The 25,313-nt window shown below is 55.1% G+C and overlaps 1 protein-coding gene across 9 annotated transcripts in view; it reads left to right on the forward strand.

Moving 5' to 3' along the window:
* SHANK3 (SH3 and multiple ankyrin repeat domains 3) overlaps window positions 1-25,313 on the forward strand; it is a 329,535-nt gene that overhangs the window by 275,734 nt on the left and 28,488 nt on the right. For 8 of the 9 annotated variants that reach the window (XM_062625226.1, XM_062625229.1, XM_062625231.1 and 5 more), the window contains 6 exons: window positions 2,531-2,666; window positions 5,229-5,309; window positions 7,946-7,969; window positions 10,872-10,999; window positions 11,747-11,852; window positions 22,098-24,423. In XM_062625226.1, the coding sequence (XP_062481210.1) occupies window positions 2,531-2,666; window positions 5,229-5,309; window positions 7,946-7,969; window positions 10,872-10,999; window positions 11,747-11,852; window positions 22,098-24,423 (2,801 nt within the window). The remainder of the gene's footprint in view (window positions 1-2,530; window positions 2,667-5,228; window positions 5,310-7,945; window positions 7,970-10,871; window positions 11,000-11,746; window positions 11,853-22,097; window positions 24,424-25,313) is intronic. The other variant, XM_062625228.1, reaches the window with a different exon arrangement.

The following is a 25,313-nucleotide window of genomic DNA, read 5'->3' on the forward strand; positions in this document are numbered from 1 at the left end:
GCTGCTCCACACAGCCAAGGAGCACCCAGCAGAAGATGAAGATGCGCAGTGAGGTTGGCATCTTACAGCTGCATGACTGCATGGGGACCTCAGAGCAGCTGCCAGTGTCTGAAGTGGGTTATGAGGATGCCTGAGACGGGACTGTAGCTTCATTAGGGACTGTAGCAGCACAGGGGGTGATGGGCTCAAACTAAAACTGGGGAAGTTCAGGTTAGATCTAAGGCAGAAGCTCTTCCCTGTGAGGGTGCTGAGGCGCTGGCACAGGGTGCCCAGAGAAGCTGTTGCTGCCCCATCCCTGGCAGTGTTCACGGCCAGGTTGGACACAGGGGCTTGGAGCAAGCTGCTCTAGTGGAAGGTGTCCCTGCTTATGGCAGGGGTTGGGACTGGATCAGCTTTAAGGTCCCTCCTGACCCAAACCATTCCTTGATTCTGTGAAAACAATCTGATCTGCTGCCCATTTGGGTGGACAGGGTTGGATGATGAAAAATGAAACAGAAAGCCCAGGCATGTTTTGTCAGTGTTTGTTCTTTATTTGGAAGGGAGCAGGGTGCTGTGCACTGTCACATGCGGATGATGAAACGTCTTCCAAGCCATTAGTAACTGAAGCTGGAAGCATCTGTCAGGTGGTAATTTGTCAGTGTTTGCAGTTGGTGGCTGTGGTGCTGGGGCAGGGCCAGGATACTGGCACAGTGCTGGCATCTGGAAGGGGCAAGGGGAATGATCCCGTTGATCATAAACCTCTGAGTCTGGTGTCAATTACTGGCAAAAAGTAACTGTTCAGATACTGCTGATGGATATAATGACAAGCAGAAACCTTCACAAAATAAGCTTTATTTCGTATTTGAGGTGTCAGGTTTGTTGGATGAATGTACCGTTGAGATGTAACAGGTTTAGTTCACCACTCTCTTAATGTCCCCATTGTAAAACCCACAGAGCAATGGGAAGTGGTTCACAAGCATACCACGTGATGGGACTTGGCAAGTCCTTGTGGGTGAGGAACCATCATGAGACACGGCCTCTGGTGGATCTGTCCAGGGCTGAGCTCTAGACCTGCTGCTGCACGGTGACCAGACCCACTCTAGAGGGACCCACAGTCACGACTGGTCTGTAAGGGACCTGCAGCCTGAGGTCGGTAGAGCAAAGGGGCTTGGTATGATGAAAGGGAGTTTATCCAAAAAAAAAGATTAAGAGATGATTTAACTGGAGCAGGTTTGTGATTTCACCAAAATCAGATTTCAGGAGGGGATCCTGCCCCTCTGCTGCTCTCTGGGGAGACCCCCCCGCAGTCCTGACCCAGCTCTGGGGCAGCAGCACAAGAGGGACATGGAGCTGCTGGAGCGAGGCCAGAGGAGGCCATGGAGATGCTGTGAGGGCTGGAGCAGCTCTGCTCTGGAGCCAGGCTGAGAGAGCTGGGCTGGGTCAGTCTGGACAAGAGAAGGCTCCTGAAGGGGAGACCTTAGAGCAGCTCCAGTGCCTGAAGGGCTGCAGGAAAGCTGGAGAGGGGCTCGGGACAAGGGCCTGTAGGGACAGGCCAAGGGGAATGGCTTTAACCTGCCCGAGGGGAGACTGAGCTGAGCTCTTAGGCAGAAGCTCTTCCCTGTGAGGGTGCTGAGGCGCTGGCACAGGGTGCCCAGAGAAGCTGTGGCTGCCCCATCCCTGGCAGTGTTCAAGGCCAGGCTGGACACAGGGGCTTGGAGCAAGCTGCTCCAGTGGAAGGGGTCCCTGCCCGTGGCAGGGGTTGGAGCTGGATGGGCTTTAAGGTCCCTTCAACCCAAACTCATCCCTGTTACATCTAAACCTCTGTTACTCATGGTGAGGGTCCGCCTGTTAACACCTGTGGAGAACCTGGTGTTGGTTGGTGTTTGGTAGATATCCAAGTACTGAGATTGCATTTTCCTGTATTTCTGGGGTTTGTGTCCCAGGGGTTGTCTGACCTGTCCTCTCAGCCCAGCGCTCGTTGGCCAGGGAGCCCCAGTAGGTTATATTAGCACTAAAAACAACCACAGCAATGAGCTTCAGTTTGTGTCGTATAGACACTGGAAGGAGCAGATCAGCGTGTTGGTAGCTGGGGGAGCAGTTTGCATCTCTGCACACACGGGTGGGTGCTGTGGGGACAGGGCAGCTGCATGGGTTGGGGTTATCCCCCTCCATGTGCTCTGTGGCTCTTGCAGCACCTCTTCCAGCTCCTGCAGCAGCAGCGCAGGACTTGCAGGTCTAGAAGCCCCCCCGTGGTTGCCAAACCTCCTGGCAGCACTAGGAAGTGCCCAGTGTTTAGGGATCTGCCTTTGTGGGCAGTAGGAACAGGAGGTACCTCCTGCCACTTGCGTGCACAGGTGAACACTGATCTCGCTGCAGGTTCCTCTGCTTCTCCAGAAGGTTGTGGTCACTTGTGACATCCCACAGGGATAGCTGAAATATGAGAACATGCTGGGCTGTAAAACCAGGTGCAAAATCATCACATTTCATGCCTGGACATCGGCCTTGCTCTGTGGCAGCCAGCCCTTACACTGCTCTCTTGTTTGTGTCCTAGGTGAATGGCGTCAACGTGGTGAAGGTGGGGCACAAGCAGGTCGTCTCCTTGATCCGGCAGGGGGGGAACCACCTGGTGATGAAGGTTGTTTCTGTCAGCCGCAAGCCAGAATCAGAAGAAGTTGTTCGGAAGAAGGGTAGGTCTGGAGTTGCGTGTTTCCCCCAGTGGGGGTTGTGTGGCCTGAATGCGAGCAGCTGTGCAGAGACCCATGGTGCTGCCGGGAGGAGCCGTAGGACAAGCCCACTGCACACACCCACAGTATGAGCCTGCTGCATTAGCCTGCTGCATGCAGGCACTGAATGAGCCTGCTGCATGCACCCACAGTATGAGCCTGCTGCATGCACCCACAGTATGAGCCTGCTTCAGGAGCGCAGCGTGAGCCCACTCGATACACCTGCTGCATGAGCCTGCTGCATGCACCTACTACATGGGTGGGCACCATGAGGCTGTGGAGCTGCAGCTGGTGAGGAAGGAGGGCATGAGTGGACAACCGCCCATCCTGGGCATAGAAACCTCCACACGTGCAGCGCTGCCACACCAGGATGCGCTGGTGGCTGCAGCTGGGAACAACACAGGGGCACGGGGATGGTAGTCTGGTAGCAGGGCAGCAGCAGAGCACCTCAGCTGCTGGCCAGGACACCGGTGGGTGCCATCCTCAGTCAGGCTGCAGGACACCAGCAGCTTCGTTCTCACAAGGGAGCCGCTCTCACACCTTCTCAGGAGCAGAGCTGCTTCTTGTGCCTGCGCTCTGTGGTGCCAGTGGGAGCCGGTGCTGCAGAGCAGGGACAGGGACTCCCCCTGCCCTGAGGGGTGTCAGGGTGGGCAACAGGCCCTGCGTTGGCAGGCAGGGGGTGTCATGGTAAAGAATTTACTTTGGTGTGTGAGGGGAGTTGTGATGGAGAGCTGCCCCCGCTAAATGTGCATTGTTGGAGATCTGTCCCTGTGGGGGCTTCAGGGTGGAGGATGGTGCCCACAGGAGCACAGGGGGTGCCAGGGTGGAGGACAGACCCCATGGTGGTGTGGGGTGCCAGGCTGGAGCCTGTCCTCTCTCGGGCAGTTGCTGTGCCTGGGAGCTGCCCATGGCTTGGTTGCTTCTGTGGTCATGGCCAGTCTAGGGGCTGCTGGGCATGTGTGGGCCCCCAGAAGGTTCTGGTTCACCCTGTCGTTCCCAGGGCAGAGCTGAGACCATTGGCTAGAAGTGAGGCCTAAAGGAGAGTTTGGTGGTGGGCTTATGTGCTCCTGGCCTGCGGGGCAGCCCTCGGGTTGCTGGGCATCCAGCTGAGGAGTGCAGGGCCAATATGGAGGGCAGCTAGATGGGAAGCTGTCAGCTGTATGCAGCAGAGACACATCATGGCATGCAGCTATGGAAGGAAACAGCACATCTAGGGCAGCTGGCAGCACAGGGCTGGGAGCAGCCTGTGGGGTGTGTGGGGAGGCAGCTATGGGGCAGAGCCTTGGGGGGGGGGGTGGGAGGCACGTGGGGAGGGAGGAGGCAGCTCTGCGCTGACACCAAGAGCTGCAATTATACTGTCACAGCATGAAAGCACGAGTCAGTGGGAAAGGCTGAGGGAATCGGTGCTGGGATCACTGCTTGTTGCTCCTCCTGGTGCTTCCAGCCCTGCAGCCAGTGAGCAGCTGCCTGTCGCTGCCCATTGCTGCCTGTCGCTGTCCATCGCTGCCTGTCTCTACTGTCGCTGCCCATTGCTGCCCTGAGCCGACAGAGCTGGACGGACGCTCTTCAGAACAGGGTGCGGGGACCGGAGCCAAGTCCCCACTGCAGGACCACAGCAAAAGCCCCCGCCTCAGTCCCCCCCTTCTTCTGGGGGAGATGGAGGCCTGTGTGGGACTGGCGTTTTCTGGCTGAATCCGCCCCTGATGGGGTCTCTGATGCAGGCAAAGCCTGGAGCTCCGGTTGCCATGGCAATGCCTGAGCGTTGAATCCAGCCTTGTCAGCGAGGAGGAGGAGGAGGCGCCCCAAGTGAAGAGAAAGAGCCTTCAACTGGTCTCTGCTCGGTGGGCTCATGGCATGCAGCGCCTCAGGGGCAGCCCTGCTGGCCGGCCAGGCTAGGCAGCCCCTGGGGATAAGCCGCCGGACACCACCAGCCCTTGGCTAGGGCACGGAGCCTCGGGCCGGACGCAGCGCAGGGTGGGTGGGTTGTGCTATGCTGGGCTGTGCTGGGCTGTGCTGTGCTGCGCCGGGATGCGCCGTGCCGAGGCGGGAATGAGAGACTGAGCCCTGGCCTGTTGGATGCGTTTCTGCCTCCTACCCTCCACCCATGGCGTGTGCGGAGGGGAAGCAGCCATCAGAGCTGGTTGCTGAGTCCCGCAGGCAGGCAGGCAGCTGCCTGGGACACAGCTAATCGGCAAGAGGCGTTCATAGCATCTCCGGTAGCTGCAGGGGGGCAGGTACAGCTGGGGACATGACTTGGACTCTCCTCCTCCTCCTTTGCTGAGGGGGCCTGCGGGAGACACCGGCCCCTCCACACCGGGGCTGGCCCCGTGCCCCGGGACTGTGCTACCGAGACCATGAAGAAGTTTGCTTCCACGCGCAGCCTCAATAAGATCCTGCAGCAGTGCGACTCCTCATCCCGCGAGTACGAGGAGATCCAGGCTGTGGAGAAGAAGTGGCACCTGCATCTGGCCACTCCTCGTAAGTTCCTGGACAAGAAATGCAAAATGCCGTCTCTCTTCCTTTCAGCTCCGCCGCCTCCCAAGAGAGCGCCCAGCACCACCCTGACACTGCGTTCCAAGTCCATGACAGCGGAGCTGGAGGAGCTGGGTAAGCGGCGGTGGGCATCGCGCCGGGAGCACGGGGAGCATGCGGGGCCGTGTGTGGAGCCGGGAGCACAGGGAGCGCGCGGGGCTGTGCCTGGAGCCAGCAGCACCTGTTTGCCAGTGGGAGCACGAGCACGAGGCGACGCGTCTCCTGCTGTCAGGTCTCCATCGTGCTCAGCGGCATATGGGACACAGCGGGGCTGAAAGCCCATCATAGGGGTGCAGGACCCCCCATAGAGCCAGCCCACCCCTTCCACGCTGCCTCTCAGGCAGGCTCCATGTGCCTGAAGAGCATCTGTCCATCCATTCCCTGCTCCTCCTGCACCACAAACAGCTCCTTGTTCCCATTTTCCTCTCCCTGCCGGATTAGCTGCACCCCCCCTCGGCACTTCCCGCTTACACACACACACGACCGTGCGCACACACTCACACGTTCTGCTGTCACTACAGAGCCAGCCCACGGTTCCAGATGCCTTGGTATCCCAGCTTCCATCTCCATGTTCCTGTATTCTCTTAAAGCCTCTCCACCCCCACCCCATCCTCGCTTCCCCGTGCCCTGTGCCAGAGCCCCTCAGTCTTCCCAGCTGTCCTGGAAACCTCACTGAGCCCCCACCTTCCCAGTAGCACTGGGTTCCCCCCAGTAGCACCCCACCAGTGGAGAGCCATGGCAGTGCCGGTGTTCACGCTGCGGCTGGCTGCGTGGATGGTGTTGCCATGCAGAGACACGGTGATGGGTGCAGATGCGCTCGCTGGCCGTGGCGCAGGGGCTCTGCGTGGCAGACTCCTGTCCTGCCTGGCAGGAGAACCACCCGAGAGGCATGAGCCTCAATGGAGACCCCACTACCCCTCTGTTTTTTGGGGTCCACTCCCTGTCCTACCGGCACGTCCAGGCTTTACAACCCTGTGGGGTTCTCCTGAAAGAACAGACCTTTACGGCTCTGGCTCATACTCAAATATGGGTTTGAAGGGACAAATCTCAGCATTTTAGTGTTTGCATCAGCTGGTTGATGGCCACTGTGATTTATTTGCTGAGCCCACTGCCTCGATCTTCACCCCAGCCCGCTCTCACTTCTCCAGAGCTTTATCCCTAAACCTGAAGGCACTGTGTTTGCTGGTAGCCATTAGGAGAGGCTTCAGAATAGCCTATTTCTTCCACTTTTTGCTCTTCCTTTTGCACGGACATGGCGCAGACCCCAGGGTTCATGTTTTCTCTCTCGCTTGCTGGCCCTGAGAGCAGTTCCTACCAGCATGAGGGTGGCTACTGGCACACACAGGCAGCACGTTACACATTTCCTGGCAGCACGTGCCCATCTGTGGTGAACACAGGGCCCCAGTCGAAGCCTGGCATGTGTCATGCGGGCGCCTTCACTGGGGGACAGGCCCCCAGCCAGTGGGACATGGCCATGACAGCCCTGTATGTGTGTTTTGGGAAGCAGAGCTGCTGGGCTCGAGGGGGGGCGAGCTGGTGGAAAGAGAAGTCACGAAAAGCGGAGAACCAGCCCTGCCAGCGAGTCTGTTAAAGATGAGTCCTCCAGGTCTGCCTCAGGATTCTGCATCTATTCGCTGCCTCTCTTGTATCTGGAGAGGGACCAGGAGCAGCAGCTGCCCATGTCTGCTGGTGGGGGAGAACTGTAGCTAGTGACTGGTCTTAGTCCATGGACTTTCCAGGGAACTGCAGTGGTTAGTCCCTGCCTCATGTCCTGTGGATCAGGAGTGAGCTGTAGCCAGGCCCAGCAGACATCCCAGGGAAAATGGGGATGGTTCTTCCTCCCGCTCTTTGTTTTCTGGTGTTGATCCTCCAGCTTTTACTGCCAAGGGGGAGGTTTTGTGCAGGTTCCCATCCCCACGCCTTGGCACTGTGCAGGATTAGAGCCCGCTGTCCTCTTCTGAGGGGACAGTGGTGTTGAGGAAAGGGACATTTCTACCTGCAGCTTCTTACAGGGAGCTTTGCCCCTGTGAGGGTCCCTGCCCCTTTTCGCTTGCATCCTGTCCCTGTCCTGCAGCTTGCAGAACATCCCTTGTGACTGTAGCTGTACCATAATGTTTTCTTGCTGCATGTTGTGCCAGTGCCCTTGGAAAAGCAGATTCCCAGGAAGCTGCTAACAAAGCACTCCTGTCCTGCAGTCCTGCCATTTGCTGGGTGCTGAGGAAACTGGCTCTGGGAGATGCACAGGTTGCAGTCTCCTGCCTTGGAGAGCAGGGAGTGATGGAAAGCTTTTAAAAGACTTTCTCCATGGCTTGGGCATTAAATGCTGTCCAGACCTCCTCCTGGTCGTACTTCCTTCTGACATGGCACCTCCTCTCAGCTTTCTCAGTCTGAGGAAGAGGAGGAGGGCTTATCCCTGTGGTGGGGCTGGTGGAAAGCTAGTGCCAGTCCCTGCCCATGGGGCCCGTATGAGCACTCAGCTTCCCTCCAAGGAGTACAAGGAGGATGCTCGAGGTGCTGCTCCTCTGCCTTCATCCCCAGAGCCCCAGTGAGGCCGGGATGTGCTCCTCTGCCAGAGCCAGATTCTGCAGCATGCTGGGAGGCAGGAGAGCTTGCAGGAAGAGGCACGGCAGGCAGGCAGCAAGGCTGGAGCTGGGAATGAAAGCAGGAACTGTGCATGCCATTCATGTTGTCTTTTGTTTCTTGATTCCAAGCCTCCATGCGGAGAAGAAAAGGGGGTGAGTGAAACCAAACCGCACTTCCTGGGGGTCCTCCCTTCCCCTTCAGCTACCCATGCAGTGCCCAGGCAGCACCCAGACAGCACCCAGGCCACAGCCCACACAGTGCACCCAAGGCACCGGCACCAGTCACATCCCCTGGTTGTCCTGATTGTGTTGGGATCCTTCAGGGCACAGGCAGAAATGGCCATTTGCCAGCCAGGGCTGACTTCTCCTGGTAGTGTGCTTGCTCTGTGTTTGCTCCGTGGGGGAAATACGTTGCACAGGGATGTCCCCTTTTGTGGGGAACGAAGCATGGCCTCCTTCAGCCCCAGGTCAGGCCTCTAGCTCAGTCAGATGAAATGGCAGCCACGGTCTTTGCTGGGTCCAGCAGTGCAAGTACTGCTTCTTCTCCTGCTGCCATGCAGCCTGTCAGCATAGAATCATGGAACCATGGAATGGTTTGTGTTGGGAGAGACCTTAAGGCTCATCCAGCTCCAACCCCTGCCGCGGGCAGGGACCCCTTCCACTAGAGCAGCTTGCTCCAAGCCCCTGTGTCCAACCTGGCCTTGAACACTGCCAGGGATGGGGCAGCCACAGCTTCTCTGGGCACCCTGTGCCAGCGCCTCAGCACCCTCACAGGGAAGAGCTTCTGCCTAAGAGCTCATCTCAGTCTCCCCTCAAGCAGGTTAAAGCCATTCCCCTTGGCCTGTCCCTACAGGCCCTTATCCCAAGCCCCTCTCCAGCTTTCCTGCAGCCCCTTCAGGCACTGGAGCTGCTCTCAGGTCTCCCCTTCAGGAGCCTTCTCTTCTCCAGGCTGGACCAGCCCAGCTCTCTCAGCCTGGCTCCAGAGCAGAGCTACTCCAGCCCTTGCAGCAGCTCTGTGGCCTCCTCCGAGGGAGTTGGATCTCTGAAGGGACCTGCCCAGACCTCTGTACCGAGCAAATGTGTCAGTACCCAAAGGTGAGGCAAAGCAGAGGTCCCATGAGTCAGAATGATCAGCTGGAGGTCACCATGGGTGTCCTGATTTTGAAGGTGGCCATCTCCAAGTGCTTGGTGGAGAGCTCTTGCCACTTTGGACATGAACCACCCATTTCTGGGAGTTCTCTCTTGAAGGTGTCTCCAGCACTTCCTCATCTCCCACCCCAGCAGCCCAGACAGACAGTGTCCGCTCCTGGATTTTCTGTCACCTCCTGCAAGGGCACAGCAGGTACAAAGTGCAGTGAGTGCTGATTTGTCTCCCTGTGCTCTAATGGCATTGAGAGATGGGAAGTAGAACTGGCCCCAGCTGTTTCTTGGAGCAGTGCAGATCCTTAGCCTCAGGGCCTTGGTGGATACCTGCCCCCAAGTGTGCTGGCCTCAGAGAGGACTAGTCCTCTTGGCAAAGACAGCTCGGCATCAGCGTTCGCACAGGGCTCACCCCTCTAGGCTGGGCTTCCGAAGCACTTGGGGCTCAGTTTTAGTTTGCTAAGTGGCGCATGAGTCCCATCAGGCCCTGGCAGGATGTTGTAGGAGGAACACAGGCTGATGGTCACAGCACCCCAGGGCACCCATATCCTGAGGACCAGCAAAGCCATCACCACAGTGGTGATGTTTCATAGTCCCAAGTCCAACAGCCAGAAGTTATATGTCTTAACCTGAACGCAGGCAGAGCAGAGAACATTTCTCATGTTCTCCCATCTCCACGGTCTAGTGAAAGGTTTCCCTGCCCGCAGCATGGGTCTGGAACTGGAGGAGCTTTAAGGCCCCTTCAACCCAAACCATTCCATGATTCTGTGGTTCCCTGGGCAGTTTACTGGCACAGAGCACTGGTTATGCCATGGAGGTGGAGGGGTCCAGTTGTGACGAGTGCCATGGCAGCTACATCGGTTCCAGTGCAGCACCATGAGGCCACGCTCCAGGGCCTGCTGACTCATTTATGACATGGAGCCCACAGACTGAACTGGGCCTATCCTGGAAGCTCCCGAAGCTGGGGCAGCCACAGCACCAGCCCCACAGCCTGCATTAGCTGCATCAGACCTTGCCTGGCTCCATCAGAGGGAGCGGAGGGGGTCAGTGGTGACAGGGGCCAGCATCCGCTTGTTGCCCTTCCACATGTCCTAAGTTTGGGGGTACTTTACAGTCCCAGGCAGAAGACCCTGTCACAGCCAGGGCTGGTGCTGTGTGAGAGTGCTGCAGGCTGGCGAGTAGTGAGGCATAGATGTGGTGCACAGCTGGAGGACCGGCCCCACCGCCTGAGCACCCTTGGACATGGGGGTGCACAGGGGCCAGGTTACTCGTGCCAGGGCCATTCGGGTGCATGAGTTCATTTGGAGAGGAAACATCCCAGTTTGTCCAGGCAGACACTGGAGTCACACTGGTTGTGCTGGAGTCTGACTGAGTCCTGTGGAGTCCCACGGACTCCTGTGTTGCTTGTGGTCCCTGCGGCACTGGGTTTCCCTTGCCCACAACTCCCTCACCCAACATGGGGAACTCATTCTGAATATCAACAGCAGATCTGGGCAAAAAATCTGCTCTTTTAATGTAAGGATGGAGGCTTGCTCAAAGCGTGGTCCCCTTGGGCACAGACCCCACAGCTCAGGCCGGCTGCGCAGCGTGCAGCTGGGGTGGGAATGCTGTGCGACATGGCATGGCATGGCACGGCACAGTGCCACTGCACCAGGTCCCAAAACTGAGCCTGGATGTGCGTCGTGGCGGGTGGGTGGCTCCAAAACACCTCCATAATCTTCATCAGCCTTCATTAGGCTGGGGAGGGGAGAACCGGCTGCATCCTCACCCCAGTGTTCAACAGGCCTTGGAGCCACTCTCCCTGCAGGAGGTGACTCCCAGCTTGGCCACGCTGCAGGGGCAGGGCTGTGGCTGGGGAGCTGCCTCGGTGCGCTGGCCCTTGCTAACCCCTTGTCTTGTGCGTTTGGGTTTCCAGAGAAGCTGGATGAGATTCTGGCAGCTGCCGAGCCAGCACTGAGGGCAGACATCGTCGAAGCAGATTCCAGGGCAGCCACTGTGAAGCAGCGACCAACAAGCCGGCGCATCACGCCAGCAGAAATCAGTGTGAGAGAGGAGGGCTTGTGGTGGGAGAATGGGGGCACATGGTGCCGTGATCAGTGCTGAGCACCACCAGCACCACGAACCTGGGATGGGGACCTTGGGGAAAGCAGGAGGAGAGAGGCTGTGGGGTGGCTGGGACATTTGGGCATTTGGTCACCAGCACAGGATTGCCATGAGGAGGACGTAAGAGCTGCTCTGAAAGGAGTGTGGAAAGCTGAGCAGGAGAGCTTTGGCTGGGATTTTCTGGATGTAAAACTGGAGATGAGGAGGAATCAAGAGGGGAAGCATGGAGGGAGTAGGAGTGGGGCTGCCAGCTCCAGCCTGTCTGGATTGGGAAAGTGCTGCAAGTGGTGGGAGGCAGCTTCTGGAGCGGGAGGTAAAATGGGACAGGCAGCTTCTGAGCAGAGTGGCCTGAGTGGAGCCTTCCCACGGGAGGAAACTGCTGCTGGAGTCAGCAGCACTGTGCAGCTACACAAAGGGCCTGAGAGCAGGCAGGGGAGTAGGCAGGGGGAGAGAGGGAGGATTAGCCCTTCAAAGGGCACTAGCAGAGTTTGGGAGGTGCTGGATGGGGCAGCTCTTCTGGTCAGCTGAAGGCAGAGGTGGGGAATGCTCCATCCATGTCCCTGGGAAGCCTCCCCATGCCAGGGCTGTGGCAGAGCTTCACCCGCTGCCTGAGGGATGGGGTGGTCTGAGGTGAAGTGCCCTTTCAGCTGCCATCGAGACTGGGAATGTCCCTTTTCTCTCTTGCAGTCACTCTTTGAACGCCAGGGCATGGCTGCACACTCCGGGGTCCTTGCGGGAGCTGAGAAGCCCCACGTGTCACTGCGCAAAGGAATTCCACGGACAAAATCTGTAGGTAAGGCAGGCTGGGGGGGAAATCCCTTCCTCGAGAGAATAGAACATCCCTGTAGAGCGTTTGTGCCTGTGCAGGAATCAGCAGGAATGGCTCAACCCTCTCCACTGGCTTGTAGCTAAAGAGCTTTGAAAAGGGGATGTTTCATGTGATCTCTGCTTGGAAGGTCACCTGTGGCTCGAGAAGCCTGTTCTGATTCTGACTCTGATCGTGCTCTGAGCAGGAGTGGGCGGGGGGGGAACCCCCAGGGTCCCTCTCAGTCCTTTCATGGCACTGCTGGGGTAGGGGAACCTGTCCAACCTCTGTGTTGGCACATGTCTGTCAGTCCATGGAGCAGTCAGGGGGTGTGAGGTGGTGAGCGTGTGGTGGTTGAGCATCAGACCATGAGTGTCACAGACTGACACAGGAGCAGGGAACAACAGGGAAAAGGAATAAGGAAAAACAGGGCAGGCAGGGTCTGGAGCAGACTACATGAAGTCCATGGGCTATGCTGGGATCTTTAGACAGTGTCCCAAAAGGTTTATGGTGCAACTAAACCTGAAAGTGCTGGAGGAGGGAGATGGGAGAACAAGGCAGTGAGCTAGGGCTAATGGCACAATGGCTGTGGGAGGTTCTCATTTTCTGTCTGGATTTTGTGTGTTTTATCCGGGTGTTGGTAGGGTCTGAAGGTGCAGGAGTGTGCGTGGTCACTCCCATGGAGGCTGAGGGGCAGGAGGGAAAGGGCAGAGAGAACAGTGCTGTGCTGTGTGTCAAGTGATCCCCTAAGGCATCACTGGATGGTAATAGTGATGCCAAAACAGATTGTGAGTTTAAGACACAAAGTAAGTGAACAGAAAATAAATTCTGCTTCGACCTACAGATGAGAGCAGGATGATCCCAGCAAGAGTGTAAAAACTAGTTGGAAACTGCAAGGATTTGTATTCAAAATGTGCTTTTTCAAGTACAGAGCGGTGCATATGTGCCTCATGCTCCTGTTCGTATGAGGGCGGCTGGTACCTGTAGTCCCACATGAGATTGCTCTTAGAGTAGTAGATAGCTAGAGGGAATCATATGTGTGTATGATTCATCTGGAAAACAAATAGGAAGAGATAATCTTTAAAACATAAAAGATTGGGTGTTCAAGGGCTGCCCTGGTGTGGACTGACAACACCATGCTGGTAAAGCTGCTGGTAATTTCTGCTCTGAAATCCAGAGTCAGAAGCTCCTGTAATGCCCAAGAGCTGAACTGAAACCTGGTCAGAGAGGTGATGAGATGCACAGGGGTGTCCCTACAGGCCATTGTCCAAAGCCCCTCTCCAAGTTTCCTGTAGCCCCTTTAGGCACTGGAGCTGCTCCAAGGTCTCCTCTTCAGGAGTCTTCTCTTCTCCAGGCTGAACCAGCGCAGCTCTCTCAGCCTGGCTCCAGAGAAGAGCTGTTCCAGCCCTCTCCTATGAATCACACTCCCCTAAAATCACACATAGCTCTTCACTGTGCTCAATCCAAGAGTGGCATGAGACCGTCTGCACCCAAAGGGAGCAATTCCTGTTGAGGGGCCAGCAACTTCTTATTCCAGTTTTCCTGCCCCAGTGCACACCAGAAGCAGTGCCTCTTATAGATCAGCTCATTCCTGTGGAATTCCAGATAAGCTAAAATCGAAAATAGCCAAACAGTAGAAATGGGGTGGCAATTGGCTTGTTTTAGACGTCCTCCCTGAGCTGTCATTTCACACCCACAGTGACAGGCTCATACACTGCACAGTCAGTTGACTTCATGATAAAAATCACTACTAAAAGTAAGAAACTAGCAGAAAAATAAGCAGGGGTTGCTTGGTGGTTTGGGGTTTTGGTGAAGACAGAGTCTGAAGTATTTGCATATCACACAGCTGGTTTAGATTCCCAGGGCCTTGTGATAAAAGATCAAAAGATTCCATGTTTGCATCTAAAAATTTCTTGAGGAAAGATGGGTGGCTCTCAACAGGCTGCAGAAAAAGCAGGATGGGAGAATTGCTTTGACAAAATGTGCAGGAATGCACTGCAGTGGGGAGGCTGAGAGAAAAGGAAATCTTTGTCAGACTTCCAAGATAACCGCCACGTCATCTGCTCCAGCATCGGAAGATGCAAACACTTGGGAGTCTGCAGAGCTGCCCTGATGCTGCTGAGGCTCCCCTGCACATCTCCAGGTGCTGCAGAGGATGGTTCCGCGCACATAGAAGTAGTTCGTGTCCCCACAGCAGAGACCCACGACGGGCTCCAGGCACTGCCTCTAGGTGGCAGATGCACCTCGGCAAGTGCTGCCTGTTCAACCAGTCCCTGAGGATGCCGAGCTCCTGCTCTGCCAGCTCAGGGCAGTGAGTGCAGCCAGCGGCCTGGCTGCTCACCCTGATCCTGGTCCAGGACTGTCTTTCCCCAATCCTGGGTGAATCCCAATGCTTTCCCCTCTTCTAAACAAGTTCTCAGGATCATTCTAGCTGCAGTTTAAGCTTTGTGCCACAGCAGCCAGCATAAGACTGTTATTTCCCTGCTCTCTGACGGGCAGTGGGCTTTCCTCCTCCTGCCAGTTCTGTTGTTCCCTGGAGCTGATGCCAGCCCCATGCACCAGAGGAAGGTGATGCTTACCCAGTTTAGGATCACAGACTGGTTTGGGTTGGAAGAGACCTTAAAGCTCATCCAGTTACAGCCTCTGCCACGGACAGGGACCCCTTCCACTAGAGCAGCTTGCTCCAAGCCCCTGTGTCCAACCTGGCCTTGAACACTGCCAGGGATGGGGCAGCCACAGCTTCTCTGGGCACCCTGTGCCAGCGCCTCAGCACCCTCACAGGGAAGAGCTTCTGCCTAAGAGCTCATCTCAGTCTCCCCTCAAGCAGGTTAAAGCCATTCCCACTTGTCCTGTCTCTACATCCCTTGTCCCAAGCCTCTCTCCATCTTTCCTGGAGCCCCTTTAGGCACTGGAGCTGCTCTCAGGTCTCCCCTTCAGGAGCCTTCTCTTCTCCAGGCTGAAGAAGACCAGCTCTCTCAGCCTGTGTCCCCCAGCCTGTGTTTGTCCTTGGAATAACCCTGAGCCATGTGCAGGACCTTGCAGTTGGCCTTGTTGAACTCCACGAGGTTCACACAGTCCCACCTCTCCAGCCTGTCCAGGTCCCCCTGAATCCCATCCCTTCCCTCCAGTGTGTCAACTGCACCACACAGCTCGGTGTCATCAGCAAACGTGCCGAGGGTTCTCGATCCCACTGTCCATGTCACTGACAAAGCTGTTAAACAATGCTGGTTCCAACACAGATGCTTGAGGAATGCCACTTGTCACTGCTTGCCTCTTGGATATCGAGCCATTGACCACAACTCAAGTGCAACCATCCACCCAGATCCTCATTTATTGAGTCAACCATCAATCAAATCCATGTCTCTCCAACTTAGAGGCAAGGATGTCATGCAGGATAGTGTCAGATGCCTTGCACAAGTCCAGCTTGATGGCAACAGTTGCTCTTCACTTACCCTCCATCGTAAAAGGCCACCCGATTTGTCAGGCACGATTTGCCTTTTCTGCTTCTGAGCATAAGTGGAGCCACGGCATTGGAACCTTTCTGCTGTAGCTCAGGTGGCTTTGGGAGCTGCTCTGTCATCCCTGCACAGAGGAAACAAGGCTGGAAACAGTGGGGAGTGCTCTGGAGAGAGCCACCTCATCAGCCAGCCCAAATACATGCACAGTTCCATTCTCACAGGGATTGAGGCTGTTATGGCAACAGGCCCAGAAGCATTATGGAGAGGTTTTATGTTCTCCTTGGAGATGAACAATGCACCAAGCGTGCTGTGAGCTACAGAGGGGTTGCCATGAGGCATTGCCAGGCTGCTTCAGGCATGCGCCCCAGAGCATGACTCTCATTGCAGACCACTTTCCTCCTTGTGCTGGGAGGCTGGGCTGTTTGCTGGTCCTGCTGGTCACTGGAGGCTCTGTTTTGGCTCAGGCTCTTTATTCCTGCATGCACCGAGCTCTAGTTTGATCCTGGTGATGTTGGGTTGCTCTTCGCTGGAAGCATATACTCCAGCACTGTGAAGACACAGTTTATGCTGTTTGAGGGGAACTGAGGGAAAAAATCTCAAGGGCAGTTAGCAAAGGAACAGGTCTGTTAATTGGGGCAGGGCCAGAGAAGGGCAGCGGAGCTGGTGCAGTGCCTGGAGCACAAGTGTGATGGGGAAGGGCTGAGGGACCTGGGGGGTTCAGTGTGGAGAAGAGAAGGCTCAGGGGGACCTGATGGCTCCCTACAAGTGCCTGACAGGAGGATGGAGCCAGGAGGGGCTGGGCTCTGCTCCCAAGGAACAAGGGATGGGACAAGAGGAAACGGCCTCAAGCTGCCCCAGGGCAGGTTTAGATGGAGCTGAGGAACAATTCCTGCCCCAGAGGGTGCTCAGGCATTGGAACAGGCTGCCCAGGGCAGGGCTGCAGTCACCGTCCCTGCAAGTGTTCACACCCCGTGGAGACAGGGCCCTTAAGTGACATGGAGGATGATCAGGGGCTGGAGCACCTCCCATAGGAAGACAGGCTGAGAACACTGGGGCTGTTCAGCCTGGAGAAGAGAAGCTGCTTGAAGACCTCAGAGCAGCTTCCAGTGTCTGAATGGGGCTACAAGGATGCTGGAGAGGAACTATACAGGGACTGTAGCGACAGGACAAGGGGTAATGGGTTCAAACTGAAAAGGGAAGTTCAGGTTAGATGTAAGGCAGAAGTTCTTCCCTGTGAGGGTGGTGAGGCGCTGGCACAGGGTGCCCATTGCAGCTGTGACTGCCCCATCCCAAACCATTCTATGATTCTATGGTTTAGTGGTGGCGTTGACAGTGCTGGTGAACAGTTGGACTTGATGATCTTGAAGGTCTTTTTCAACCTGGTTGTTTCTGATTCCATGACTTGTCATGGAAGTTTAATCTTCCAGTTATGCACATAAAGAGGGACCAGGCACAGAGGGAGGTCCTGGGCAGCACGTGAAGGGTCATGCTGTTTGTGACAGACAGATTCTGTCTTTTCTCAGAGATCATTCCCACCTCCACCACCCCTCTTGAGAACATGGAATAGCACACAAGGTTTCAGTCATCTGGCAGATCACTGGTGTGTGGTGGAGGGACGTCTGGAGGAGGTGGAGGGCTCAGACCTCGTGCGTGTTCCTAGTCATAGGAATAGCGAAGGGCAGGTTGGTAATTGCTGGGTTGAGATGCGATGAAATGAAAGGACAATCTAATTCGTGTGCTACCAGTTGGAAGGAGCTGCCTTTCCCCAGTGTTGTGCTGCGTATTAAGAGAGTGTGGCTGAGGCTCGGCGTTGGAGACTTGTCCTGTTGGCTGATGGCCTGTTCTGTGGGTGGTGAAGTGCTGCTCTGCTATGTCTTGGGTACGTCCAAGTTGTGTAGAAGGGCTTCAAATGCTGCAGGAGTTAGTCAGGCTCCTTCTGCAGACCACCTATCCCTGGGCCAGGTCTGCCCATTGCCCAACACGACATTTAGCAACAGGCAAGTGAGAAAAGTGAAAAGTGAACATATTTACAACAGGTAACCAACAGTTAATGCTTCAGTGGGTAGGAGAGAGCTGTGCTTCCAGCCACCAGCATTTCAGGTAGATTCAAACAGATTCTCTCTCCATTTCAAGTTAAAATCTGGAATAGTTTCAGCAGTCCATCATGATTTAGGAAGACCCTTGTCCTCGACCCTGCTTCCAAGGGGATCTCTGTAGGCTGTAGGCCTTGCTCTGCAAGGACTGAATACAACTCATAAATCCACTCCTTAAACCAGAAGTCAGGTTTCAAGCTGGCTCCTGAGGTGTTACTGGTTGCCTTTGTTCAACTTCAGACTCCCCGAGCAGAACTGCATCCTGTAAATAGAACTCAGCAGTGATTAGTCTCATGCTTAGCTATGAACAAATGCTTCTCTGTGTCAAGGGAGAGGTTTCATTTTGCCCTTGTGATCACATTTAAACATCAGGGAAGGCTTCCTTTCTGTGGAGACTGTATTCTACAAAATTCACTGTCACAGTAGGAGCGAGCAGTGAAAGATTTGGGTAAGACAACATAATAACACAGCAACAGGATTCGAAGAAAGCCTTGTGAAGGGTCTTTACAGGCTAGGTGGGCATGAAATTAGGTTTGAGGCAGAAGCTCTTCCTGTGAGGGTGCTGAGGCGCTGGCACAGGGTGCCCAGAGAAGCTGTGGCTGCCCCATCCCTGGCCGTGTTCAAGGCCAGGTTGGACGCAGGGGCTTGGAGCAAGCTGCTCCAGTGGAAGGGGTCCCTGCCCGTGGCAGGGGCTGGAGCTGGAGGAGCTTGAAGATCCTTTCAACACAAACCATTCCATGGTTCTGGTGTTCTATGACTTGAACTGGTGGATGGAGTTTCAGAAGACAGAAGAGGAGGTGATACTGTACACGGGGCTGGTGGAATACAGAGCTCAGTGCTCAGGTTATTGGGAGTGCAAGAAAGCTGCCTGGGCTCCCAGAGCAGTGCCGTGGGGGTGAAGGAAGAACATCTGCCAAGGGTTAAGCACCAGTGTGACTGAGGCAGCTCTGGATCAGTAGGCTCTGGGAGCCTCTGTATCCTTGGGCTCTGTACGCTTCCTCATGGGATTACTACTGGCCGCTGCAGGCAGCACATGGGACTGGATGTGCCTTTGATCTGCTGTACTGGAGGGGAGGTGGGGAGTGCAGTATGGAGGCAGTCTCAGCTGATGAGCAAGCTGCATGGAAGGAAGGAGAGGCACGTGAGTAAAGGGGTGTAGTTGTTTATGCAGGGCTCAGATGCAAGCATGCAGATAGGGTGAGCAAAGGAGCTGTGTCAGTGGTGAGCTGCAGGTAGTGGAGAAAGACTGCCAAGAATTTGCTTTCCTCCCCCTCTCCTCAGGAGAGATCTCTGATGGGGAGGAGCAATGGGAGACATTCGTTGTCATGGGAAACAGACACTATTCCTGCTGCTCCAAGGAGTGGGGTTGTAGAGACGGTCAGCTTGGGAACCAGAACTGTAGTGAAGCCTCCGTTCTTCTGTCATAGGATCAAAATTCAGGTTGCAAGGAGAAGGTCTCTAGTCCAACCTCCATCTCAAAGCAGGGTCAGCTGTGCCATCAGTTGATGTTGCTCAGGGGTTTATCCATTCTGGTCTTGAAAACCTCTGAGGATGGAGCCTACCCGCCCTCTCTGGGCAGCCTGTTCCACTGCAGGAATCATCATCACATTTCTCCTCTGACTAGTCAGAACCCTTGTCAGTTTTGCCCGTTGCCTCCTCTCCCCCAGCCATGGCCTCTTGTCCTCCACTCTGAAAAGCCTGGCTTTATCTTCTTTGTAGCCTCCCATAGGTACCAGAAGGCTGGTATTAAGTTCCCTCCAAAGCCATTCCTTCTGCAGGCTGGACAAGCCCAGCTCCCTCAGCCTCTCCAGACAGAGCAAGCTGTGACTGTCTTGGTAGCTCTCCACTGAACTCCCTTGAGTCTGTGGATGTGTTTCTTGTGTTGGGGGCCCGAAAACTGGATGCAGCATTGTAGTGTGGTGTCATGGGAGGGCAGGTAGGGGTAACCTCTTTGCTCTGTTGCTTTTGCTCCTGTTCATGCAGCCCTGGGCACTATTGGCTCTGCTGCTGAGGCGCTGGGTAACCAGCCTACCAGCCCCGCAGGTTCTCACCCGCAGAGCTGCTGCCCAGGCACCAGTCCACAGCCTCCTGCACAGGGAACTTCCTCCTCAGCTGCGGGACTCTGTGTCTGTCCTTGTGGGAATTCATGGAGATCCTGCTGGCCCGTTCCTGTCACGGTCCTTTTGTGATCTCCAGCTGGTCACTGATAGTGCTTCAGATCCTGTTTTCCGTAGTGCTCCCCTCCTCATTTAAGAAAAAAATGGAGGAGAAACACAGCACAGAAAAATAACAAGTGGAGAATAGCGCAACTAAAGCAGAGCTTGCAGAAGCAGGTACCTAAAATAAAACAAAAACTAATACCCACATCTTCAATACATTCAGATTCTCTGCCCCCTTCCCCTTCCTTCACTGGCAGTTCTTCGCCTTTGGTGCTTTATAAGAACTTTACACAGAAGGTAGAACAGGGGCTACCAATCCATCAACTCTTCAGTCAACAGCTGAGAACTTGGAGCAGCAGCATCTGCTGGTAGTTGGTGTCTTCTCTGGTCTGGGAGGTGTTGGCCAGGCCACTCTTTGCAGATCACAAGACGGTGCAGCAGCTTTCTGGTTTTCATTTCCTGTAGTCAGCACAGTGGTGCCAATCCACAGGACGGTCAGCACATCCCTGCAACAAGCTCCAGTGGCACTAGACCATGTTCTGGAACAGGCTGCGCATGGTAACAGAGCTCAGTACTGAATAAATCTCCTTGGTTTAACTCCTGCCCATTTCCGTGTGAGAAGCAGAAATAAGCACGAAGGGATGTGGGTGTTTTTTTGGATCTTCATGCTGTTGAGAACATGATGATGTCTGATCTGAATCAGCCGCTGCTCCACCTAGTGCAGAAACCTGTCGTAAGCGTTGCTCTTAAGCAGATGCCCAGGGAAGAGTGAAAACACAGCAAGGATATGATGTTTCTCCAGAATACTCACTCAGGCATCTACTGACTTCAGTTCACAGGTTTCTGTGCACATAATAGCCCACAAAAAGTGCATCCTCCAACACTTTGTCCAGTGACTCTATGAACTCGTTTCATGTCTCTACTTCATTCTGTTGCCTTGGCATTAAAAATCCCCAAATGGTGCTCAGCAAAAACAGCCCATTTTTGCTCTTTGAGCACAGCAATGGTCTGAGCAATGTGGTGAGATGTAAAGGTTGCTGGTCACTGGCCAAAATATTCCTTTTATCCCCTGCAAACTCTACATCTGCAGGCATTGGGTGAAATTGCTCACGTAAGACAGGGCACAGTTGCCAAAGCACTTTGAGTGCTAGGGAATGTTACAGAAAAAGCACTAGAGCCAAAAAAGCAGGTGGTCACGGTGCTGCTGTGCTGAAACATGGCCCTCTGCCAGCTCCAGCATTCTCTGAAGAGCAAAAACCTTGAAAACAGCTGAGCTGAGACTGAAAAGAAGGAGCTGTAGCAAGTGGGTGATGAGCACAGCAGGGTCTGGTGTGGAGGGCAGGGTCTGGAGCAAGCTGGGCTGATCCGCTAGTGTCCAGGCAAGTACCTGCCCCGTACTTACTGTGGTAATGGATTTTTTCTCCTATTACTTTCCTTAGCAAGATTCTCATACTCTTTGCCCAATTATTACAAGTACCTTGTAAAGGAGTATGTCCTTGTAAAGAGTATGTCCTTGTAAGGACAAGATAATTACAAGTATCTGCAGAAGAGAAGGCTCCTTAAGGGGAGACCTTAGAGCAGCTCCAGTGCCTAAAGGGGCTGCAGGAAACCCGGAGAGGGGCTTGGGACAAGGGCCTGTAGGGACAGGCCAAGGGGAATGGCTTGAACCTGCCAGAGGGGAGACTGAGATGAGCTCTTAGGCAGAAGCTCTTCCCTGTGAGGGTGCTGAGGCGCTGGCACAGGGTGCCCAGAGAAGCTGTGGCTGCCCCATCCCTGGCAGTGTTCAAGGCCAGGTTGGACACAGGGGCTTGCAGCAAGCTGCTCCAGTGGAGGGGTCCCTGCCCATGGCAGGGGTTGGAACTGGAGGAGCTTTAAGGTCTCTTCAACCCAAACCAGTCTGGGATTCTATGATACCTGAAAAAGCTCTCATGGTGCACCCAGGTAGTAAGTTATTAGTAAGAATGACAGAATCTGCCTTCCTTGAGTACTTCCAGTTCTTGAAGTACATAACTTAAGTTTCTGGTAGACCCTGCTTCAGAATTCAGTCTCGCACATAGAACCGTATGTAACTCGTTGTGGGGAAGGGGGACGTGTGACACGAGAACGGATGCTGGGATGTGTCACCGTTGGCTCCAAGTTGCACAACCTGCTTGCAGTCGGCTGTCTCACGCGTTGACAGTTGGGTGTTGGGAGGTTTGATGGAGCAAGTGTTCAATTCTATCTGTTGGGTTGGTCTGAGAGCATGCAGCCTGCCTGGAGAATGTTGGGCACAACTATCTGGATCTAAACCAGTACAAGGCGTTGTAAGAGTGTGGCTGCCCTCTGTGCCAAGTGAATATGAGCAAAGGGCCAGAATGCAACCGCATGCACCAGGAGCACGAACGATGAAGTGAAAAGTCACCTCAGCATGAAGGGGTTTATAAGGGGGGGAGAGAAAGGGATATCACATCCCGTTTATGGTGACTGACACAACCTAGTCTGTCTGAAGACATCCTGTCTGACTTCACTCTTCTTGTTTTCCAGGTGAAGACGAGAAACTTGCTGCTTCCTTGCTAGATGGGAAGTTTCCCCGGAGCACATCGATGCAAGACACTGTTAGGGAAGGACATGGGATTCCACCACCACCTCAAACAGCCCCACCTCCACCTCCTTCTCCATATTACTTCGACACAGGCCCCCCTCCATCCTTCTCACCACCTCCACCCCCAGGAAGAGCTTATGATACCATAAGATCAAGCTTTAAGCCAAGCCTGGAGGCCAAACTCCATGGACTCCCTCAAGTCCTTAGCGCAGCTGAGATGTATGATCAGGCAAGGACTTCCATTCCTTACCCTGAAAGGCAAAAGAGGGCCCGATCCATGATAATCCTACAGGATTCCTCTCATCTTCCCGTGGAGCCAACAGAGATCCCCCGCCCTGGCCCATCTGCGACTCCTCCAGAGAAGCTGAAGAGGAAAGGAAGAGTGATTGACAACCCTTATGCCAACATGGGTCAGTTCAACGTCAGCCTTTTCGCTCCCACCAAGCCACAGAGGAAGAAGAGCCCTCTGGTTAAGCAGTTACAAGTGGAGGATGCACAGGAGAGAGCAGCACTGGCCATCACTGGAGGCTTTTCAAGGGAGCCCTCTCCCACCCGCAGGAGCCATCGCCTGAGTGGTGTTGAATATCAGCACCATGCTGGCATTGCTCAAGTTGAAGCCACAGGCATCCCCTTCGCCACTGCCATCGCTGGAGTCATGAAGGACAGAGACCGTCGTCTGGATGAGAGGCGGAAATCCACTGTCTTCCTCTCTGTTGGGGCTATCGAGGGCAGCCCCCCCACCAGTGACATGCCATCCTTGCAGCAGTCCAGGTCTATTGATGAGCGGTTGTTAGGAAGCCGAGATGTTCTACTGCCTTCCCCTGTCTCAGCTTTAAAGCCATTGATCAGCAGCTCATCCTCTACGTTCATCCACCCCCTCACAGGAAAGCCCTTGGATCCAAACTCGCCTCTGGCACTTGCGCTGGCCGCAAGGGAACGGGCCCTCTCAACTCAAGTCCCATCCCGGTCGCCCACCCCAATCCACAGCCCAGACTCAGACCGAGCAGCACCCCTCTTTGTGGACATCCAAACCAAAGAACCAGAGCGCGGGGAGTTGGAGAGCTTGGTGTCCCCTGCGTACTCTCCTGGAGGCAAAGGGGTGATCGGAACAGACTCTGGGACTTTGGCCCCTGCAAAGAGCCCATGGGGGACTCCATCCACACTGCGGAAAGAAACGGAGGCCCGAGCAGAAACCCCAGGGAAGGACGAGAAGAAACAAGAAGACAAGAAGTCCATGATTATTAGCATAGTGGATACATCACAGCAGAAGACCGCTGGCCTCATCATGGTTCATGCCACAAGTAACGGCCAAGATGAGATAGGACTTGAGATAAAAGAGGAGACACCAGCTGTCCCTGAAGCATGCACAGAGCCAGCAGAGTCCCCCAAAGCAGAGACACAGCCCAGCCCCATGGGAAAGCCTCCAGTGAGTCCAGCCTCTGACAAGACGTTGGGACAAGGGAGTTCGGAGGAAGAAGTGGAGCCCTACACGGTCACCCTCCCACCAGCTCAGCTATCTTCAAGCGACGAAGAGACCAGGGAGGAGCTGGCCAAGATAGGGCTGGTACCTCCACCAGATGAGTTTGCGAATGGGGTACTGGTCACCACCCCTGGCACACCAGTCAGCCACCTGGCTACGCCCAGCACGCCATCCATACCAGCGGCAGCAGTAGCACCTTCTACCACTGGCGGAACACCCTCAGGGAAGCCCTCTGATGCCCCCGTAGCCCCAGAGTCTGCTGCAGACTCGGGAGTGGAAGAGGTGGACACCAGAAGTTCAAGTGACCATCATCTGGAGACCACAAGCACCATCTCTACGGTCTCCAGCATGTCAACATTGTCCTCAGAGAGCGGGGAGCCTACTGACACATACACTTCCTTTGCGGATGGACAAACTTTTATACTCGAGAAGCCACCAGTGCCTCCAAAGCCAAAACTCAAGTCCCAGCTCAGCAAGGGGCCAGTTACTTTCAGGGACCCACTTTTGAAGCAGTCTTCGGACAGCGAGCTCATCTCCCAGCAACATGCGGCCACTCTGGCATCAGCCAGCATTGGCCGGCCACGCTACCTCTTTCAGAGAAGGTCCAAGCTATGGGGGGACCCCATGGAGAGCAGGCCAATCCATGGGGCTGATGATGACAAGCCAACTGTGATCAGTGAGCTAAGTTCCCGACTACAGCAACTGAACAAGGATACACGATCACTGGGGGAGGAACCAGCCGGGTCCACGTTAGATCCCGGGAAGAAGTCACCGGTGGTCGCGGCACGGTAAGGCACTGGTCACTGGCCGGGAGTGGGTGGGTGCAGGGTTTAGGCTCCTAGGGACAGGGAGGTGTGTATGCGGAGCTTGACTGTGCCGAGTAACCCAGGGTGGTCTCGAAGGGCATTTCAGAGATGTGAGGGGAGAGGCAATGCTGGGACATGCCTCTCAGAAGTTGGTGTCACTTGTTCATGGCTCCTCTCTATGCACCGCACATGTAGCGAGCTCACGCTGTTGCTTTTCCCCTTTGAATTCCCTTCCTGTTGTGTCATGTCCCTTGTCTTGATGCTGCTGTTTAGCTGCTGTATTTACTTGTGGGTTTCACTTCCACATGTTTGCTCCTGACCAGCTGATAACGATGTGTGGTTCTGCAGTGCTTTTTCATTCCAGAGGGTCTCCAAATGTTGTCAGGCTGTGCCTTAGAGCTCTGGTCAGTCTCTGCTCAGTGGGATCACCATGAGGGTGGTCTGTGACAGCCCTCAGGCTGCACTCCACAGCACCCGCCCTCCTTTGCCCTGTATCCTGGCACGAGCCGCCTCTGGTGACCACAGTGAGGTGTTCTGGTGGGGGTTACCTGCAGGGGTGCAGCCCATGTCCTGCTGGCCTCAGCAGTGGGTCACACATGACTCTAGGCTGGTGGCCACTGGGACAACTGCTGGCTCAGAGGTGTCTGCACAGCACCAAAGTGTGGTAGATCCTCTCACTCCCTGTTGTTCTCCTGCACAGAGCCCAGACAGCCCAGGAGATCTGGAGGGTCGCAGCAAAAGGACCACAGGACATGCAGGAGACTCTTTCTCTTACAAAGCCCTGCCTGGGTTCCCTCATCTCACAGAACTGAGGTTGCCTCTCAGAACTGTGGCCATCACACTCCTCGAGCAGCTCGGACCTCCCCATGCCC

The sequence above is a fragment of the Pezoporus occidentalis genome, unplaced genomic scaffold (assembly GCF_034315485.1).
Source record: "Pezoporus occidentalis ecotype Australia unplaced genomic scaffold, CSIRO_AGI_Poc_V1 ctg279, whole genome shotgun sequence".
In the NCBI taxonomy this organism is placed as follows: domain Eukaryota; kingdom Metazoa; phylum Chordata; class Aves; order Psittaciformes; family Psittacidae; genus Pezoporus; species Pezoporus occidentalis.